This window comes from Osmerus eperlanus, chromosome 3 (assembly GCF_963692335.1).
Source record: "Osmerus eperlanus chromosome 3, fOsmEpe2.1, whole genome shotgun sequence".
NCBI classification, from domain to species: domain Eukaryota; kingdom Metazoa; phylum Chordata; class Actinopteri; order Osmeriformes; family Osmeridae; genus Osmerus; species Osmerus eperlanus.
This window is the reverse complement of record NC_085020.1, coordinates 4,366,251-4,380,565: the sequence shown is the minus strand read 5'-3', so window position 1 is coordinate 4,380,565 and position 14,315 is coordinate 4,366,251. Positions and strand designations below refer to the sequence as shown.

Here is a 14,315-nt window from a genome sequence, read left to right as displayed (position 1 = left end):
TCTACGGATATTCTGCAGTGGTTAAGTGTGTGTATGACCAGAAACGTAATAATGAGGTTAGCCCTGTAGGGTTTATAGTGTAAAGTAGAGAACAGACTGAATGAAGAATCAACCATCATGGTAGTCAGGTAATTCGGTGGTGTATACATTTCAATATTAAGTATTCACATGTGTGTGAACATTTCACATGTGAATTTGATTTCATGTGTCTTATGTGAGCATTTCACTTATGTGGATGCGAGTTTTCAGTAGTATGAATGTGTGTGAACGTTTCATATGTGAATGTGTATGTTTCATATGTGTTTGTGTAACGACAGTGTGAATCCTTTCCCAAACGGCTTCTCATATTCAGCCGTGGCAACGTCGTCTTCAGTACCATGGACAGCTGTCTGTAGACCGCGCCAGTCCTTGTGCGTAACGTAAGATTATAGAATTAGTCTACATCACCATCTACTGGTATACCAAAGTATTGTTGGGGGCGACTCATCAACTGAAAAGTTAAAATCACCAAAATAGTAAGACCTATTACTTAATCATGTTAGATTTGGTTAGATGGTTTCCGATAAATTTGGGTTATTTTTGCCTCCTGCATCATGAGAACATGTTATCCAAGTTATTATCCACCTATATTTCAGTGTGGTTTGGGTGGAGCTCCCAGACTGAACTTGCTACTGAAATGACAGCCTTTTAACCGGGTCTGTGATGTTTTCATCCATCATGTGATTCTACATTGCCTATTATTTCCGGGTTTCGGACGAGGCTGTCAGCCTTGCAGTGTGTGTGTAATATAGGGCATTTGCTTTCATTCACGGTTTATTTTTCCATTTAAAGACCGCCAAAACCGAACTCTTTGTAGTTAATCTCTCGATCGGTAATGGAAAACGCTCGTTGTTTTTCCAACCGTTTTGCCGACTACGAAGGTGCGCTTGTCGCAGGTCAGGGAATCGAGACAGTGGTACCCGCTGTCATAGCGACCATAGATAAAATATTGAAGAAGGTTGATTTAAATGCTTGTGATGGAGGGCTGTACGATGGTCCAGCGGGAGTGGCGTACATGCTCTACCACGTCTCCGAGTGCCCTCTGTTCTCAAAGCAAAGAGATAATTATCTCAAGACAGCCAAGCAGATCATTGACGTATCTGTGAGATACGTGGATGTGGAGCCAGACCAAAATATGCGTGCCGCCTTTCTCCTCGGCGGGGCAGGTATATATGCTGTGGCCGCGATGGTCTACAAAGCCTTGGGTTTGTCAGACTTTGTCAAGCCGCTGACAAAATTTCGTAATCTGTGGAAGGTGTGCGCGCCCATCAACTTCATGGAGTGCGGCTCAGATGAGCTTTTCGTAGGCCGTGCGGGGTACCTTTGCGCTGCCCTAGTGCTCAAACAGAAGTTGGCGATAGAGGTGAGCGTGTCTGTGTGTGTGTGTAAAACACACTCATAACACACACTCATTAATTGAAAGAATAGACCAAAATACAACAGCATAAACGTCTCAACATCAAATATAACATGAAATCTAATTTGACAGATTCTTAGCATGGATCAAATCACGGCCATATGCCAAGCCATCATTGAGTCTGGCAAACAGTATGCCAGGAGGAGAAGAAAGCCCTTTCCTCTCATGTTCACCTACTACGGCACCGAATACCTCGGTAAGACAGTCTTATCTGAACAGTATAAACCTCTTGGACAGTGCAGACATTAGGAAAATACATAAAAAATATATGTGTTTCAGCATTTCTGCTTTATTGTGATGGGGACAGTTTAGAGGGAAAGGACCTGTAGGAAATATCCTGGGCTGTAATCGAACCCGGGACTTTTTGTCTCAGAAGAAAAAGAGTAAAAGTAAGCTTAAAACAACTAATAACTAGGAAGATAGAAAATAGGAATGAAGGGGACACCATTGGGGAAGCTGAGCGGTTGCTCGTAACTCAGACGGCTATGGCCTGCCTACCCTGGCTGCGTATAAACAACCAGTCCTTTACCGCAGATACTGCTGTGTTCATTCATTTGGTTTGTTTGATTAGCTGTTGAATGGAGGTTTATTTGTTGATGGTTGTGAGTTTCATCATACAGGTGACCCCCGCAGAGACACAACTGCACCGTAATGTTTGAAGCTTTGAAACTTTGCTCTCCCTTGTTAGCCCCATGTTGAAGAACACAGCTGAAGATCCTCAGTAACCTTTACACCAACACACAGTCCATAGTAAGCACAGCACAACCCTGGGTGACACTTGCATGTATGCAGAACCAGCTTGGATATTATAGGGTTTCCAAAAATGTCATCGATTCAGTGCATACCTGCACGTACTGAAAACAAGCACACACGCGCACGGCACAACCGCATGCCCCTTCTTCGAGGAACCTGTTTGTGTTTGTAGCATCTCTCCCCAGAGGCATCTCCAACTGTAAAAGACATCTGATACAAAACTTGTAAATACGATCCCCTCCACCTCAGCCCGCTGACCACAGCCTGTCTGTCTGCCCCAGCAGCATGCCTCCTTCTGCATGTCAGGAGAGGACAGAGAAAGGCCCTGATCTGCCTGCTGTCTCTAATGGAATCGTGTGTGTGTGTGCAATAACTGCTGGATCACCAATACTGTAGGGATTAGATAATCCGATTCTAACCCAGACAAACTGTCACTTTACATGTAAAACACTGCACTGCATGCTGGGATTGAGAGCAGATGAGGATTTTGTAAATGGTCCAAATAGCATTTAGGTTTATATTGTGGATAACTGACATCATGAATTCATACTTTTTACACAAGACTTCTATACAGTCAGCATGTCACTCTTCTTTGTTGGCTGTAGGTAGGTCAACCTACTGTGTCTGTGGGTACACTTGTTATTGTCCTTTATCTTATATTTCGTTTGTGTGTGTGTTTTGAACCCCAGGTGCAGCCCACGGGCTGTCATCAGTGCTTCAGATGCTGCTGTCCTACCACGAGGTGCTTAGCGGAGCCGAGAGAGACCTGGTGTGGCACAGTGTGAACTTCCTCATGAACCAGGAGCAGAACTGTAACTGGCCGGCCGAGCTGGGCGCTATGATAAAGAAGGAGAACGAACTGTTGCACTGGTGCCATGGGGCTCCTGGTACACACACACATGCATAAACAAACACAGTATTTTCCTCCTATCGGTCGCCTTTACCCAAATCTAAACAATCTGCTGCTCCTGCTTTCTCCTCTCCCCAGGTGTGGCATACCTGTTTGCCAAGGCCTACCTGATAAACAACAAGCCCCAGTATCTGGACACGTGCATCCGCTGTGGAGAGCTGGTCTGGGAGAAGGGGCTGTTGAAGAAGGGTCCGGGCATCTGCCACGGGGTGGCCGGCAGTGCCTACGTCTTCCTCCTCCTCTACCGCCTCACAGGAAACAGGAAGTACATCTACCGAGCACAGAGGCAGGGAAATATTTCTCGTAATACACATGCTCTCACCTGGTTCTTCCTCCTGTTCTTCTTCAGGTAATTTGAGCGGGTTTGAACATGTTGGCTTCTCTCTCTCTCCTCCAGGTTTGCAGAGTTCCTGTTCACGAATGAGTTCAAGGCAGGTTCCAGCTCGGTTACCAGTATTTACAGTCTCTTCGAGGGCCTCTCGGGCACTGTCTGCTTCCTGGTAGATATCCTCCAGCCTGACCAGGCAGAGTTCCCACTTTTTAGTATCTATGTGTGAAGGCCCACTGAGTCATTGCTCCTGTTTGAATATTCTCAATGGTTTGCTTAACCCTTGTGCTGCCTTCGGGTCACATGACCCAAAGGTTCATAACGAACCATCGTTGTGTTTACCCAATTTTACCCAATACAAAAACAAATAAAAATAATTTTCTTTTAACCATCGCAATGTGGGGGGTCTGAGACAGCCCAACGGTTAAAAGAAAATGATTCACTTTGTTTTGGTATGCGGTAAAGTTGTCGCAATACGACGGTGGGTCACAATGACTGATGGGTCAGAATGACCCGAAGATAACACAAGGGTTAATTAAGTGTGGAAGAAAATATAGAAACAATTGCTTTCAGGCTTTATTACATTTTGTATGTGTTTCACTTTGGTTCCTATTGTTGTGAAATGGTTAGTCAGTCAAATTAAATATTGATATTGTAGCTATTTTTATTGTTAGTATAAGTACAGAGTGGTTGTACATTTCTACCTTGAAAATAGTTATATTCTGTAAAAAAATACATGCACACAAACACCACACCGTTAGTCAACAGTACACTATTCCAAGTTAGGTGCAAGCCCTTCTTAATAGGATTGGTGAGAAGAACTCAAATAACAGCCACAGAATGCTTTTTACTGCCTCCAAAGCCTCGCCTGGCATAACTGGCCGGAACGAGAACTACACTCTATAGAGCACCAACCCTCAATCCTTTCTTTAAGCCTGTTTCTTTTATACAGACTGTGGAGGCTGATTAAAATGCCCAGTTTACTATTTGGACCTGCAATATTTGAACTTGCCTTTGCTAGTTTGAATGTAGTATTGTGTATTGTAGGCAAATTCAAAGTACATCACAATGTACAGTATATTGGGTTTTTGAAGAAAACCTTTACATCGAAGTTGCAGCCTAGTTCTTTTGAGATTGAGAAACCCTGTTATATGTACAGTATATGCCATTTGGTCTTGGTTTAATTATTTATTGTTATAGCCTATATTGCATGGTCAATTAATGTGCAGTTAATTCACAATCATTTAGAAACGTATTACTATTAAACTATTCCAAAATGTAATTTGTTTTGTTATTTAATGTTTTATAACGCCAACTAACATGGAGACTGACTTTGACTGCTGACTGCTGTGGAAGCAAATAAGTGACAATGTTTTGAATTTTAAAAGGCTTGGAATACCTTATACTGAAATGTAAACACCACCGAATTCATAGCATCAAAATATTTTACTTAGAAAACCATACCTGAATTAAGTGAGTAAGATTATAATATGATTTGATTTCAGTGTAAAAAAAAAAACTGATCAGGAAAAATGTTAGTCGTAAAAATTCAGAGCTAAATTCTCTGCTAAAATTCGAACAGTGAAATTCAGATCTCAAAAATTCGAATCAATAAAGATCAGATTGCAACATCCGGGATACAAAGGACAGGATAGGCAATCGAGCCTGAATGCAACCGAACCAACTTCTGGCCTATGAGAGCACAGGCCGTCAGTTATGTGATCCAAGAAAGAGAAACCCGCACACCCAAGAAGGAGAATCCGAAGATGGCTATCAGAGAAATAAAGTCACATTGGAATTTTAAAAAGGGTCAATTCAAAACCAATACATTTAAGTAAGGTAGCCTATATTATTCCTTTGAAAACTAATGTCCATGCTATGAATTCAATAGTGTTTAAATTAAATTAATTATGCAATGCCTTTTAAAATTAAAAACATGTAACTTGCTTTCATAGACTGCTGCATTCGATTCGGTTTCTACACGCATGAGTGCCCGGCGTGCTCACCGCGCCATCTACAGTTCCTCCCGGGGACTGCACAGGGAGACGACTCGAAAACAACCGGTCAAACCGGTCAGACTGGAGAGCATCTCCGTTACGGAGTCGGCTCTCGGTCAATGCACGAAGGCATGGGGAGGCAGATCTTGAGGGAAAGGAGCTGTCCGCTTTTCCCGATGGCTCAGTGAGTGAGGATGCGACTCCCCAGTTCGATATTTGTGTCGGTGTCTCTGTTCACAGCCGAAACAACGGCAGCCCTCTATCTGAGCTCGACGTACCGCTCCCACGGTGACCAGATTTGGCAGGGTCTCACGCTCCTTTTTACGCTTGTGCCGTCGGTGCTCGTGCAGCTGACCCTCACTTTCATTCACCGGGACCTCAGCAGAGATCGACCGCTAGTGCTTCTGCTGCATATTCTACAACTCGGACCCATTGTGAGGTTGGTGGATATCTTCCAGGGGTTCTTCCTGTTTGTTTTAACGCTTTTCCATAACCCAACAGAGCTACCAAAATAGAGCACAGCGGGGGACACACTTCCCAGTTAGCACTGCTGTTGAGATGAGAGGCATGTGCCAGGCAACTAGTTTGATGGATTAAAGCAGAGGCGCGTTAACGGCGTGTCACTGTTTGATTTTTTCTTTTTTCGCACTGTGTGTGCATACTCTGTGCCTCAGAAACTCCATTTAAACACGTAATCTTCTTAGGTTACAGATTGTGTTATGTGGAGCGCGCCATGGACAGCATGTCAATGCCGTCTTTGTCGCTGGCCCTTTGTCTCTCGCTAACAAACAACAAATGTCTGCCTATGGGCCCTCTCGCTTCTGTAGTCTTCCATTTAGGATGAAATACACGCAGGGGCGATCAATGCCCTCGTCGATAGTTTGATGTAATACCATCATCAACCCACTGCCGCAGCACAAAACCCATCAACCATGGCGGTAAGGGGTGCCGCGAGAAAGCATTTCCAAGCAGCTGGGGATGTATGCGCCACATAATTAATCTATACTGAGATTGTGTTGACTGAAGAGCATAAGAGTACCAAGCTTTATTATTGTGAGGTTATAATCTTGACTTGTTTACATACCCATTAAATCATGCTGTTCTGAGGTCCAATTAGCTGTTGAATTAGTTGCAGCCACGGGGGAAACCCCACCATACAGTAACCAATCTCCATAGTGCTTTCTAATATCCTGATTGATTTTGATTTAGGAATGCCAAGTGATTTGACCCTTTTAGCTCAGTGGCATAATTGGTGGCCTGAATGCAAACAGAGCAAATACTACCATACGGAATCTAAGGTGGCTCTGGCCGTTTTCTGGCCCTGTCTCATAGCCATGCAGAACATGGTATAAACATCCTGGTCTAGGCCTCTATACTGTCCAGTCCTGGCATGGCTTGGCCATCTGCCTTGGTGTCAGCAGGAGTAGTAATCTAATCCCCCTCTCTAGAAAGACGCACACACAGAAAAAAAACCTACAGCTGAATACACAAATCACAGATCACTCTGCTGCTGAATATGCAAATCAGTTAAGCCAGAATAATGGGAAGCAATTTATGATGGAACCAGCATGGGGGGGGGGGGGGGAGTACAAAGTAAAGGATGTTTTCTACTTTAATATTCAGTCCTTTCTTATTTGGTACCTTCACCCTAAAACGCTGACCCTGTCATCTTCCTTCACTTCCTGATGTCTCCCTCTCTCTCTGTCTCTCCCTCTCTCTGTCTCTCTCTCTTCCTCTGTCTCTCTCGGTCTATCTTTCTCTGGTTGGCTGGCTGGCTCTCTCCCTCCCTTCCCTTTCTTTCTCTCTCGGACATTTCCACCAGAGTGACATAGCTGAGCGGTGAGGGAATCGGGCTAGTAATCCGAAGGTTGCCAGTTCGATTCCCGGTCATGCAAACTGACGTTGTGTCCTTGGGCAAGGCACTTCACCCTACTTGCCTCGGGGGGGAATGTCCCTGTACTTACTGTAAGTCGCTCTGGATAAGAGCGTCTGCTAAAATGACTAAATGTAAAATGAAAGGTATTCTCCTCCCCAGCAGTGTCGATTCCTCAGCAGTGGCCTAACATCCAGCACCTTCCCTCTCCCAGAGTCAACAAGCATCAGTGTAAATGCATTTGCAGCCTCCCCTGCCTCACCCCTTCTGCTGAGCAGAGCATCTAAGAATAGCACATGTTGCTGCTTGCAACTGCAGGGACCTTATCTCTGTCAACACACCCAGCAAGGCTATTATATCAGAGAGACAGAGAGGCTTCCTCCGACATTCATTTTAATGGACTGCACATTTGTCTTCCTAACGTCAAGTTAAACCACAAGCATTTCATCCAACACTTCCAGAGTCTGGCCGCCCAGAGCTACTGTCACGGTGACTTGAGGATACTGTGACTGACTGCTATCTAGGTTGGTTTAAATGTCAGAAGAGCAAAACCTCTTTGTTTTGCTCATTGTAAAAAAAGTTCTAAAAATAAAAAGTTGGGGGGTTAGGGTTATGGGGGGGGGGGGGGGGTGGAGAGCTTGGGGATAGTCCTGCTGCGTAGTCTGCTGGTCTCAATAATTCCAAGGAGACCAAAGTTGTATTTGTATGTGCTGGATCTCCACACTGTACTCGATACAATACTGTATATGGTGCGCTGTTGATCTAGCTCCACACTCCAATGACTGTGTGACCCTGTTTCCTGGTTGTTTATTATTCATGGGGGCTTTTATTTCCTCTCATCACATCGGCTCCTTTAGCAGAACATATTTTCTTTTTGACTGTACGTAAACCACTGGTAGACCTACTGAATGTGATCATGCCTTCCTAATGAAGTATATTTTACCATTCGGGTCTGTAATCCCGCACACAACCTTAACACCCACACAAATACAGTACACTGCCCATGATTGACCCAGCTTACTTTAGCTTATCTTCTTTTGAGTTGAAGACCAAGCAATCGTTGCATGCTGCCCTGGTGTTGTTTAGCCTGATTAACAGTCTGTCCCTCAGTGCTCCTCTAACACAGAGCTCCCGGCCATGGCCGGTCTTGGCCTTGTGGGCTGCTAAGCTTGCAGGGCAGGCACACAGCCTTGGCCTTTAGTCTTTTTAGTGCTGCACTGGCAGACGACCGGGCAGCCTCAACATGGAGAAACCTGGAAACGTCTCTCTGAGGTGCTGTGGCCACCAGCACACACACGCTGGGACGGCGTTGGATCGCTGTGGTAGATCACGGTTCTGCTTTTGACATGCTCCAGGATGTGGCAGTGAGTAGAGGTGTGGAGAGGGACGGGACATCTGTGCTGGACATGGATGGTGTATCTGAGGGAGCTTTGTTTCCGCTGTCGTGGTCCACTGCCAGTAAGCATTCTTTACGGCAGCTGCGTGTGTGTGTGTGTGTGCGCGCGTACGTGTTTTGCATATGTTTTCTATTCCCCTCATACCCAGCAGATGCTCGGCTTACCCGACATGGTTGTATCCAACGCCAGACAAACCCCTTACGGTAATCCTTACTTGCTGTTGCTCTGCCGCAGGTGTCTGGAGGCCTTCTGCATCTACGGAAGCGTGGGCCGCGTCGAGGAGCCCTATGTCAGCATCACCAGGAAGAGGAAGGTGCCCCGGGGGGGGCAGTCGGAGGAGGTGGAGCGGCAGGTGGGACAGGCGGAGGGGAAGCTGTTCACGCACCGAGCAGCCTTCGCCAGGACCTCGGTCATCCAGGCCTTCCTGGGCTCGGCACCCCAGCTTACCCTGCAGCTGTACATCTGCATCCTGCAGCGGGAGGTGTCCGTCGGCAGAGGTAAGGGGGGGGGGGGGGGGTTCTCTATGTGTGTGGAGGGAGAGGGAGAGAGAGGAGGAGACGGAGAGAGAGGGAGACGGTGTGTGTGTGTGTTTGCACGCGTGGGTGATGCTGTATATGTACACCGCAGGCATGTTCCTGTGCAGTAGGCCTCAGCGGACTCTTCTCTCTAGAAACAAGTTAAAAGGGAACAAGCTCTCTGCTGGTCCTCTGCACCTCTAGATAGGCTCTACGCCACAGCCCCATCCTTCTTTCGTCCTCCCTCCATCTCCCTTCATCTTTCTTCCCTGGTCCTCTGAGCTCAAATTCATACCAACCCCCCTACCACACCATCACACCCCCACCACGTTCTTTCCTTTGCAATAGCCCACAGCCAGTAGTGCCGGGCAACACTGTGGCGTGGGCTGATTAGCTAAGTGCCATATTGGAACTAAGCGGATGGTGTTTTCATGAGTCAAAGTGGTGTTATGCAACCTCCTCTCTGATACTGAGGGTTGCATCAATTAATTGATGTGAATTCAGGGCTATATAAGGTGGAACAGACAGTGGGAGAGAGAAAGAAGGGAGAGAGAGAAGGGAGAGAGAGAGAGATGAAATACATTTTGTCTTATTTTGATTCTGGTCTTAGCCGACCTCTCAGCTGTGAAGCAGTTGGCATCACAGTTCCCAAAGGGACACAAAAGGGAAGTATTTTACAGTAAGACCCCAAAAAAGACTCAGACAGGGAACAACTGTAATCCTCGTCTGTGCTAGATCTGCACTTCTTCTGAACAGAAGTGAGAGTTTTATTTATAAAAGTACACCCATGCATGGTGTGTCAGAGACGACACCGGAGATATGATGGTTTCTTCCGAGTTGATCTGCAGCTCTGATGAAACAGGTAGCAGGTTTACTAGCTGTAGGTCAGGGCTCTATATAGACCCGAGCATCCACTCCAGCTGTTTGAGTGATAGCTCGGCTGACAACTGTGCGACTTGATTAGTGCTCAGCCTTGAAGGCAGGCTTTCATTCACTAGAGTCCAGGTCATTCATTGTTGATTTTAATCCATCTCATGTTCTTCTCAACTGTGGGAAAACGACCTTCAACGACACGTAGTGCTTCTTTGGGTTTTGACCTCCCCCATCTCTCTCTACCTCCTCTCTTTCTCTTCCTTCACCACCCCCATCTGGTCTCTCCATCTCACCTCGTTCTCCATCTCATTTCTCTCTCTCTCATTCTCTATATTCTCTCCCCCCCCCCCCACTTTCTCTTACTCTGTGTATATAATTCTAACCCATTAAATCTGGCTCTCATTCTCACCCTCTCCCTCCCTCAGGCACCTTGATGGTGATCTCCCTGCTGTCGATAGTTTACGGCGCGCTCCGCTGCAATATCCTGGCCATCAAGATAAAGTACGACGACTACGAGGTGGACGTCAGCCCCGGAGCCTACCTCTGCATCTTCCTGTGGCGGAGCTTTGAGATCGCCACCCGCGTCACCGTCCTGGTCCTGTTCAGCTCCGTGCTGCAGCTCTGGGTCCTCCCCGTCGTCCTCTTCAACTTCCTGCTTTTCTTCCTCTACCCCTGGGTGCTGTTCTGGCAGAGCCACTCCCCCTTCCCGGAGAACATCGAGAAGACTCTGACCCGGGTAGGGACCACCATCGTCCTCTGCCTGCTCACGTTCCTCTACGCTGGGATCAACATGTACTGCTGGTCGGCCGTACAGCTGAAGCTCAACGACCCGGATCTGATCAACAAGTCCCAGAACTGGTACCGCATGGCCGTGTACTACATGCTGCGCTTCGCCGAGAACGCCTCGCTTCTCCTCCTCTGGTACGTCAACAAGACGGACTTCTACGAGTTTGTGTGCGCCCCGCTCTTAGTGCTGCAGCTGCTGCTGGCCTACGCCATGGCCATCTTCTTCATGCTGATGTTCTACCAGTTCTGCCACCCCTGCAGGAAGCTCTTCTCCTCCAACATGACCCAGGGACTCTGGGACTGCTCCGCCCTGCTCTGCCTCATCTGCCAATCAAACCCAGAGAGGATAGAGGCCAGGCCGAGGGAGAAGGCTGCTCTGGAACCACCGGGTCCTGATCCCACCAACCACAAAGAGGCAGCCAGTGAGACACACATGTCATATGATGAGCCCAATGACACGACAATGTATGACACGATGGACGAGACGGTGGCCTATGATATACTCGATGACTTGGACCAGGAAGTAAAGAAGGAGATGAATGGTGATCTGTCTGGCCATTGTACAGCCTGATTTTATATTCTACACATATAGTGAAGGTCATACATGCTAAAATGCCATCCTGCATACTTGCCTTGTTGAAATACTGAAAAGTATGATGGGAACTCATTTGCCCTACAACACGGATGCAAGGACACAAGGTCACCATTTTGCGTAGCTTACTTGCATGGAGTTCCAATCAAGCGTGACAAGACGTGATTGGTAGCGTTTCATCTTGAAAAGACTGGCTGGCTCATAGAGAATACCACACTGTGTTCTCTATGGCAACACAACTTGTACTGTCTGTCCCCCTTTGAAACCCTTTAAGTGCCACACTGATCATCAAGGCTGTCATTTAAGTTTACACTCCGAAACTCTTAAGATCTTCACCTCATATCCAACCTGACCTTTCTCTTTGGACAAAATGTTTTTGTCTAAAACCCTTGTATTGAACCTGAATAACTAAGCTAAGAGTGCATCTTTAACTTGGGAAAGGAAAATGGCGGCATATTATCAAACATTGTATTGAAGGCATTTAAAGACCAGGCAATGTATAATCTAGGAATTTTTGCAAATAACTTTATTGATACTAAAGTCTTGGAGTCCTATCCCAAAGTTCATTGTTGCTGGCCTTCTAAGCCCCTGAGATCTTACATGAGGGACTTCCCAGCTGCAGACTGGATAACCTTAGGAAAATAGGGTTTTACTTGGCTCAACTCCACACAACCAGCAACCATGGCCCAGCTGTATTAACACGTGACCTCACTTTGCGTTCATGTCCAGATGATGTTTCAGAACCACTCCACTTACTGTATGTGTTCTCGATCTGAGTGGATCAGCTGCGTATAGGTGAAGTTATGAGTGTGACTGCACGGGTCCTATGAGAACGTGAGCTGGAGACGTGAGCTTTCCTGCCTTACCCTGTTTAGGCCTACGCAAGAATCCAGGAAGAACTGCTTTGTAACTCTGAGGCAAAATGTTATGTAGACATAGCTGGGGACAATCTAGGTTCAGATGACTTGTTTCTTAAAGGGAAGGAGAAAGGAAAGACTGTGTGATTTAGAGAGTTTCATTTGATGCCCAGAGTAATCTGCTCCGGTTGATAGAGGAGGATGCAGAGTTGTATTTTGCCACCTTAGCCTTGTTATAAGTAGATTTAGACGGCCTTCACCCTCTCTCACATCCATTTAATATGCTGCATTATTGACCACGAGGAGCCATGTTATGGGTATGATTGTATTGAAGGGTTTCACATCAACATGGGGGGGAACTGTGCATGTACTGAGCCTAATACTAAAAACAGAATCTCATCGGAGGACACTCTGTATGACTGTAAATATCTGTGGAGTTGGAAAACGATTTTGTACAAGGTTATTTCTTAATCTTTTACTTTCACGGCTGAGACCAAGTATTTGCTTTTATACTTCCTGATAAGAGCTTTATCATAATGTGCTGCTTTTGTGACGTGTGTGTTTGTGCTTGTGGTGATCGAGACATACGAGAGGGGGGGTCTCTTCAATATGCACTGTGGTATTATGATGGACTAACCCAGCTCCTATCTAACACATACAGTATGTTAATGCATGACAACTGCCACACATCCTCAGCTCTCCACGCGTCACACGCCTGCACGTTCACAGCACGATTCCCACCGAGCATTTGTGTTGCTCTTGGTTCGGCTTGCGAGAGCAGCAGTGCTGTTGTTGTGAGATGTTTTGATTGGATGTAATTGGTGCTTATTTGCTAAACCATGCTGTTGTGTCTTTCTGTCCACAAATGCTGATTACGTTTCCTTACTATAGGAACTATCAGTACGCTGAATTGCACAATATCTATTTTAAAAGTCATTGATGTATGGGATGGTAAAACGTGTCTTTAGCCTAGATAGTATCTTAATATGTATTCATGTGTTTTTACATTTTGTGCATAGTTTTTTTTCCTTTCTTTTGCATTGCAGTTGCACAAGGATTCTCAACGTCAAGTATTCCAATGATGGTCTGCATTGTATGTATAAAAAGAGAAACAATCCTTGGAGCCAAAAGGAATTTGGAAACCTAATGTTAATACAAAACAGAGGTCAAATTATTAAAAGTTGTATTTAAAAGATTACTATTTCTATAGAGATTTGATGTAAAGTAATTTCATGTGTGCACTTTAATCATACACCTTTTGTATAAGGTTACACTGACCTCTGGTGGTAAACTACAGAATCCTTTCTGAGACAACATGAAGAGTTAAGATCCCCAGGAAAATAAAATCGATCTTGGTTCAGATATGGGGTTTTAGATGGTTGTCTTGTTTGAAGAGCTGACACACACTGGAAAGGCAGGTGTCCCCCCTCTAGAAAGTACATTTCTATCTGTTCAAACTACACTGCACTAACCAGTTTCCAGATATCAGGATGAACAGACCTGTTCTCTGTTTACTGAGGCAATCACAAGCTTAGTAAAAAAAAAGAAAATGTTATACCATCTCTGGTTTGGTGTAGTCGGGTTTGTCACCCAAAACACACATACATGGTTAAGTAGCAGTCATCTCTCTCCATTAGGGGGTCAAAGGTTATGTGGGCCAGCCAATAGGACTGAAGGCTACATGAATCATTACATTTCTTTTTAGACTCTTGGTTGAGCCTTTCCTGGTGGGACAGTTGGGTACCTGGAAAGACAGTTGGGAGACGGGATCTGGACAGTTTGGAAGTGCGCTGCAGTTACAAGGATTTGGGCCCACGGATGTGTTTGACACTGCTCTGTGCTGGATCTGAACCCATGTCGTTGTGGTGGCGATAGTACACATGCTTACCCACTGAGCCAGAGGGTTCCTGCAAAGTTACTTTCTACAAGACAGTGTAATTGCCCTTGAAGTTTGTGAATCGATGTGAATCGCTAGAAG

The 14,315-nt window shown here is 45.8% G+C and overlaps 2 protein-coding genes across 4 annotated transcripts; both read left to right on the top strand.

The window, feature by feature from the left end:
- The first annotated feature begins 724 nt into the window (after positions 1-724).
- LOC134017233 (lanC-like protein 3) lies at positions 725-4,958 on the top strand. 3 transcript variants are annotated; one of them, XR_009929734.1, is made up of 6 exons: positions 725-1,402; positions 1,529-1,652; positions 2,899-3,096; positions 3,198-3,384; positions 3,517-3,732; positions 3,988-4,958. XR_009929734.1 is itself a non-coding variant. In XM_062456650.1 (6 exons), exons 1-5 carry the CDS (start codon positions 875-877, stop codon positions 3,674-3,676), a joined length of 1,218 nt encoding a protein of 405 aa, XP_062312634.1. In that variant the 5' UTR covers positions 725-874; the 3' UTR covers positions 3,677-3,717; positions 3,977-4,958. The 3 variants fall into 3 exon arrangements, 1 of the variants encoding a protein (XP_062312634.1); XR_009929733.1 differs by having other exon boundaries at positions 3,198-3,405; XM_062456650.1 differs by having other exon boundaries at positions 3,198-3,405; positions 3,517-3,717; positions 3,977-4,958.
- A 574-nt stretch (positions 4,959-5,532) lies between these two features.
- xk (X-linked Kx blood group (McLeod syndrome)) lies at positions 5,533-13,699 on the top strand. Its single transcript, XM_062456648.1, has 3 exons — positions 5,533-5,883; positions 8,949-9,211; positions 10,528-13,699. The coding sequence occupies exons 1-3, from the start codon at positions 5,639-5,641 to the stop codon at positions 11,457-11,459; spliced, it is 1,440 nt and encodes a 479-aa protein (XP_062312632.1). The 5' UTR covers positions 5,533-5,638; the 3' UTR covers positions 11,460-13,699.
- The last annotated feature ends 616 nt before the right edge of the window (positions 13,700-14,315 follow it).